The following is a 7,402-nucleotide window of genomic DNA, read 5'->3' as shown; positions in this document are numbered from 1 at the left end:
AGGCTGGAAACCCTCAACTACAGCATTTGAAATTGCAGAATCCTGGAAGGTTGCTTCTACTGCAATTGAAGCTACTGCGATGGACTTTTAAATGGCCAACCTCATGGTAGCTACTTTTTTACTTGAGTCATTCCTATATATTTTGAAAATAAATACATCTTTCAAAATTATATGAGTAATTGCACGTGGCTGAAAATATTAAATCATTTGTTCTAATGTACATAAAATAGTTGGAGAAAATGTCTAGAAGTGTGTGTATATATGTATGTGTGTGTATGTTTACATGCATATGCTCTGTATATGTATGTAAATTTCAGAGAAATATCAAAACACAGAGATACTCTGAGGGCCAAAACTGAAGTCAAAAGAAAGGAGCCTGCACCTGTAGCTGCAATTCCCTTAAAATTCTATGCTGATTTTCAAAGTAGTGATTAAGAGACTGAGGGAATTTTCACAAACTCACTAGAGAAACTAAATTGGAATTCAGGCCTTATCAAAGACTTTGGGCTCTGGGAAATATCCCAGACCTTAAAGAACCATTTCTTAGAAATAAAATTAAATTTCTACTAGACTGCTTCTCATAAGGACTGAAGCCCAGGTTTAAATTCTATCAATCCCTGATTGGATTAAGATGATCTAGGGTATGGGTTTCTTTATTCTAGCAGCCTGTCAGAAACAGAAGAAAATTCTCTCTAGAAAAAGGTTAAATTATCCAGTTTTTTTTTCATATGAAGTGTGTATTATTCACTCCAAACATAATAAGAATAAAAGAAGAATAAAACTCAAAAGAACACAAGAAAATAGAATCTGAATCACAGGATCCATATAACGCACAGGACAAAATCACACATTAAAATACATCCGTGTATCACATAACCATGTTTCAGTCGATGACAAATTGCACATATAGTGGTAAGTCCATTAGACTGCACCTCCCTGTGACTCAGAGCCTTCTTTTTTCAAGGAGACCTCATGGCATTGGAAATGGGATGCCCTCACATTTCTCATTAAATGACACATGATTGCACCTATGTGAAGAATTTTGCAGTAAGAAATGAGAGCACTTTATTCTCAATAAAAAGTATGTTTAAAAAATGAAGGATAAGACAGAATTTTGGTGGAATATTGAACACAATGCAATAGTATCTAATCAAAATTTACGAAATTTGAAATACAGTAGCAAATTTGAAAAACTTGATGAATTTTGAAGGGAGATTAAACATAGATTCATAGGCAGTGTACTAAAACAGAGAATAGAAGAAAATTCCCAAACTGAAACATAAAGAGACAAAAGATTTGAAAATGCAGAAGAGATTCTAAAAGGTATATTCAACCTAGTTACAAAGTGTGACTTCTAATTGGAATCTAAAAAAAAAGTAGGAGCAGATGGGACAGAAACAATATCTGAAGAGAACACAGTTGAGAATTTACTGTATTGATAAAAGGCATCAACTCACATGTGAAATTGTAACAACAACAACAACAAAATGATGTTGACCTGTCCTGGCCAGTGTGGAGATGGCTAAAAGATGGCTTTAGTGGACATTTCTCAGAGCCAGTCTGCAGATGGGCTCCAAAGACAAACACCTAACTTATTTAAAATCATTAAACAACTGAAATAATTTTCTTTTCTAACTCTAGTCAGTATGCCCAAGAGGAATTACTCATTTCAAATTCATTTGTAAACACCAATTGATTAGTTATGTCCAAAAGAAGTATAAAAATATTCAATATATTAAAACTTCCTACATTCTTCTTCTTCAAAATCTCCCCTGAGAGAAGGCTGAAGGAGAGAGGGAAAGGGGTTCCTGAGCCTGGGCAGAGTAAGGGTAGTTCCTTAAAAGGTCAGTGGGGAAACAGTCAAAGGTAGCAATCAAAGGGATCCTTTCTCCCAGGAACCCATCTATCTCTGCTGGCAAAGTTTTTACCTAGGAGCAGCCAACAGAAAGCAAGATTTTTGAAAAATAGCAGTGACATATTTTTGGACCACAGCAGGTAGACTGTAAGTCAATCAAGACTTATGGAGTGTAAGATAAGAGGAGGGAATTCTCCAGGGAGCTACACAAACAGATGAGAATCCAGTCCAAGCACGGTCCTCATGTCATATACATTGAATCTAAAATTCTTCTTTCTCTCATCCTATGAGTTTTTACCACTTTAATCCTCTTCCTAAGAGTGCAAATAGGACACGACTTCTGACTCTGTCTCAGTTCTATTCTTCACGGCCACCAAGACCCCGAATAGTTGCTCAGGTTTCTCTCTGGTCCTAGGCATCAATATTATTCAATTGGTCTTGGCTCATATTTTCCCTCTCTATAGTGTGAGACACAATAGGACAATGATATGGAATCCATGAATGGTAATTTTGGAAAATGAGAAATGATGGCAACAAGTTATTCCCCCGTAATATCCAGTGACAAAACAAATAGAAAGATGCCAAGAAGAAAAGGAAGGGCCTTCCTGGACAGGATAGAATAGCACGAAGGTGAAACAGTCAGAGCATTTCTGACATAGGAGTGTTTATTGGCTTTGGCTATAAAAACACAATAATAGCACCCACAAATAGACTATGTGGAAAACTATTCAAATGCAATTATAAAGACATTACTGACTTACACATTTGTAAATGAAGGAGCACAAGTATGTAAAGGATGGCCCTTGTTGGGTACCACACCTACTGCTGAGAGTATATAAATGCCTCTGTCCAGAAGGGGACATTAAAACTCAGCATCTTCTCAGTTCCACTCAGCTGAGCTCCCATCTCCTCTCAACATGTCCTCCAGCTGCTGCTCTGGAAACTTCTCCTCCCGCTCCCTTGGGGGCTCCCTGCGCTTCCCAAGCTCCTGTGGCTCTTCCTACCCCAGCAACCTGCTCTACAGCACTGACCTGTGCTATCCCAGCACCTGCCAGCTGGGCTCCTCTCTCTACAGGGGCAGTCAGGAGACCTGCTGTGAGCCCACCAGCTGCCAGACGTCCTGTGTGGTGTCCAGCCCCTGCCAGCCTTCCTGCTATGGCCAGAGGACATCCACACTCTGCAGGCCCTGCCAGAGGACCTATGCTGGATCTCTGGGCTTTGGGTCCACCAGCTGCCACTCCCTGGGCTTTGGATCTAGAAGCTGCTACTCACTGGGCTGTGGATCCCGTGGCTTCAGATCTCTGAATTATGGTGTCTCTGGCTTCCCTTTCCAGGGTTTCAGATCCAGTTTCTGCAACCCAGTTTATTTTCCTTCTAGGGTTTTCCACTCATCTTGTTGCCAGCCATTATATAGACGAGGCTTCTAATCATTAACCTGTTGATTGGTCAAATCCATTTAGGAAATGCAAATTATGTAATAAATTTATTTATTAATTTCTTCTCTGAGAAGCATTCTGATATTATTAATTATGACCTTCCTATTATTTTTCACCCTCACATATTGGCTGCTACTTTGACTGTCAAACTATAAAATTAATAAATAATCCAAATTGTATTGTTGCTAGAAATGATAGATTTTGCATTTCCCTCTAAAATAGTTGAATAATTTTATTTTAATAAACTCTTTATTATATCATTCAATTGCGTTGTTTACATTATTATTTTCTTGGAATATATTGACTAGAATTGGTATTGCCATTACTTGCAGTTGTGGGTTTGGAAAGCTCCAATCTCCAGGTACATGCACAAATTTTGATCAGGTTTTAGATATTTTTTCTTATCTAAGAAGGAGTTTCCTGGATACTCATTCGTTTTCTCTTAACTAGAATGTAAAGAGAATTGAATATTCATGTTCACTCAATGAATATGCCTTTCATCTCTAAGTTTAGAATGTATCAGAAGTTTGAAAAGTACAAGAACAAAATTTAGCTTTAGATGATGAGGTCTGTGCATAAATAAAATTAGAATGAAGACTAATGGGTTGGTATAGATTTTTCAGAAAAAGACTCCCTACAACTTTTATGTATTCACAGTGTAGGAGTATCACTTTTTATAAATTGTCTAAATCCCTGACCTTCAGTTACTATTTTCAATATGCTCAAATTATCTCCATTTGTGTAAGAAGGCAGCCAGCAAACTTAGAAAGGAAAAAAAAAAAAGTAGTCCCAACAGGTGTGAAGATGCACCTGGGTTCCTTGCCAATATATAAACTAAGTCTAATTGAAAACATCAAAACCTTTGCTAACATCAAAAGCAGCTATCTCAATTGTGTCTTGAAATGAAATTGCATAGGCCTGTTTTTTTTTTTTTTTTCTACACCATTCTTCTTACATCCAAGTGTTAGAGAAAGATACTATCAAGTAAAAATGTACTTAGGCAGTATGATAATAAAACAACACTCAATATTTATATAGTACAAGTGATGTTCAAATATTTCCCTTATGCTTTGCTTAAGATATTCTTCACTTAAGATCTTAAAACATTCTCTAAAATTAAAAATTCAATGCAGAGTATTAGACACTTGGCAAAAAAGCTAATCTCATAGCACATCACAGTTATCTCCTCATGTTCTCTTTCCTGTTTTACTACCAAACCAATAAAATATTAAGAATAAAAGAAGTTCATTGAATTTGAAACACTTATTCAGAGGTAGAAACTAAAATGGAAGAGCAAGATAGAATTTTAAAATGTTACACAATAACTTACTGTTGGGCTATGGGTAGAACTACTTTATTGTATTGAATTTGAGACTTTTGTTTTTGCTTTTTGTGTTTTGTTTTTCTTTGTTTTGCTGGGGGTATGCTGGGGATTGAACCTAAGGGCCTTTTACCACTGAACTACATTGCCAGCCCTTTTTATTTTGAGACGTGGTTGCACTAATTTGTTGAGGGTCTAACTATGTTGCTGGGTCAGGCCTTGAACCCCAGTTTGTCCTGTCTCAGCTTCCTGAGTAGATGGGATTATAAGTGCACAACTGAGCACCTGGTTATTGTATGAAATTTGTTTCATAATTTCTAACCAACGGTAGCTTCTTTCATGTCTTCTCTTTCTCCTTTGTTCCCTGTTTCCTTCTCCTTTCTTTTCTTTCTCCATCATATTTAAAAATATTCATGGCACTGATACAGTTAAAGAATAAACTAAAAGAACAATGAAAGAAAATTGGGGGGGGGGGGCTTAAATCAGTGATTACATTGTAACAATTAACATAGAAAATAGTGAACTTAGTCCTTGAAATAATTTCATTTGTTTCCAATTTTTTGAGATCCAAGCTATCCCTATGCTAACATTCTTTGCAAGGATAGATTGCTAAGTTTCGTATACTAAGACATTGATAGCTGCTGGGTTTTCCCAAGGAGCTACTGTAGCTTCTTGGCTGGACCCAGGTCTCTGTTACTGTCTCCATATTTCAGAGGAGAGAGTGGTTTCCTGGGTTTCAGAAATGCAATACAGGTTGTCCCTAGCCTTTGATGGTTCATCTTGTAATATTTCCATGTTAGAGTAGTGCCAAAGTGTTGCATATTCAGTAGAAACCTCTCTTCAAATTTTGAATTTTGGTCTTCCCCAGGCTAGTGATACGTGGTGAAAAACTCATGATTCTCAGTAGCAAGTAGGGTCTACAACCAATATTCTACAGGATGCAATGTTGCTAAGCTATAATATTTGGTAGATAAGTTGCATTTCTTACCTATAGTATTTTCAATTTGCAATGAGTTTACAGGGTTGTAAACCTGTCTTAAGTCAGGAAGCATCTTTACTCTCTTAGTTCCCTATTACTGCCATAACAAACTAGATCAAACTAATCAGCATAAGCACCACAAGTTTTTTATCTTAAAATTTTGCATTAGTTTCTGAACTTGTCAGCATGCATTATCATTTTTTTATTCCAACAATTAAATATAGTACAGTAAATAACAGCCTTTAAATTTTTGTCATGTTAACCCACTCTCCACAATTAACAGAAGGCCAGCACTTATCTGTGCTTTATCTAGGTACTTCCACTCTTCCAGCTTCTCCTGCTGCATATTTTGACAAATGCATATGGCATGGATTTTTAAACCCAGAGGCTTATATCCCAAGCATCTGCTTCCCACACAACTACTCTTCCAAAAGCTGCTGATCATCTGTCTACCAACTAGTTTGCAGTTCTGGTTTCCAAGAATTTATATAACCAGTTTACCAGGAAATTCTCTCCAGAATCATTTCTAGGCACTTGATTTTATAATTTCTATGTATTAATTCTTATTTCATTAGTGTTTCTAGGGAGCAGCGGTGTCCTCCCAAATCCTTGCCCAAGTTGTTTTGTTGTTGCTGCTCGACACGCCTCAGGACACACTGTCAAACATTTTGTGAGCACAGGTTGAGCATCCCTCATTTGGAAGTCCAAAATCTGAAATGCTTCAGTATTTGAAACTTTCCAGTGCCAAAATAACACCACAAATGGAAAATTCTATGCCTGAACTCCTGTAATGGCTCACAGTCAAAACAGGTGCATGAAAAACTTTATATGAAATTACCTCCAGGCTATGTGGGTAAGTTGTGCATCAAACCAATGAGTTTTGTGCTTAGACTTTGTCCCATCCCCACGATAATCCCATTATGCATGAGCAAGTGCTCAAAAATTTGAAAAAATCTAAAATCTGAAATACTTCCATTCCCAATAATTTGGCATAAGGAACATTTAACAATATTTAATAATCACTTTTCAAATTATACTCATTCAATCATTACCATGAACCAAAATCTGCACTATAGATGCACACTGTGGAATATTTTTTTAAAAAAAAACAAGTTTACACTTGCTCATCACTCTATATTAAAGAATACTATAAAGAAAATATATAATAACTATCCTTATAAGGCTAAGAGTCTAATACCAAAGCAAATATCAAATAAATAGTTATAATTATGATGAACTGTGGAAAAGAAGTCCTTAATAACATGCATCAAAGGAAATACATTTAGTCTTAGAAATCAGGAAAAGTTTTCCACAGGAATAACATTTCAAATAGGTTTGACAAGTACCTAGGGGGTACGAAGCTGGGGCAGGGACAGGTTATTTTTAGACTCAAAATCTTGAGATGTGCATTATAAAATTGAAAACCATTTTGGCTAGCCTTTGAGAGAAAAAGGAAGAAATGACTTGAAATGAGGCCACAGAGGCATTTTGAAGCCATTCTTTGTAGGTATTTAGAGGTCTCATTCTTGAGGACAGACTTTCTCCTAAAAGCAATAAGAAGCTACGAAATGGTTTTAAGCAAAGATATGAGATTGGCTGATTTTTTTTGCTTGTTTTCTAAATAATTTTTTATTCAGTTAGTTCATTATAATAAAATGGACAAAATTTAAAGGATAAAGAATGATTTTTGACAAATATGCCTAATTGTGTGACAACTTGGTCATGATATAGAACATTTCCCTACCTTGGATCACTCCTTCATGCTCCTTTTAATAAATCTCTACCTCCCAGAACCAAGGATTGCAATAACT

The 7,402-nt window shown here is 36.3% G+C and overlaps 1 protein-coding gene across 1 annotated transcript; it reads left to right on the top strand.

Moving 5' to 3' along the window:
• Window positions 1-2,727: 2,727 nt before the first annotated feature.
• On the top strand, window positions 2,728-3,282 carry LOC124089227 (keratin-associated protein 13-1-like). Its single transcript, XM_046439225.1, has one exon. The coding sequence runs from the start codon at window positions 2,773-2,775 to the stop codon at window positions 3,280-3,282; it is 510 nt and encodes a 169-aa protein (XP_046295181.1). The 5' UTR covers window positions 2,728-2,772.
• The last annotated feature ends 4,120 nt before the right edge of the window (window positions 3,283-7,402 follow it).

The sequence above is a fragment of the Marmota monax genome, unplaced genomic scaffold, assembly GCF_021218885.2.
Source record: "Marmota monax isolate L192 unplaced genomic scaffold, Marmota_monax_Labrador192_F-V1.1 WCK01_AAM20220418_F8-fsc00125, whole genome shotgun sequence".
Taxonomy (NCBI): Eukaryota; Metazoa; Chordata; class Mammalia; order Rodentia; family Sciuridae; genus Marmota; species Marmota monax.
This window is presented reverse-complemented; position numbering and strand designations above follow the sequence as displayed.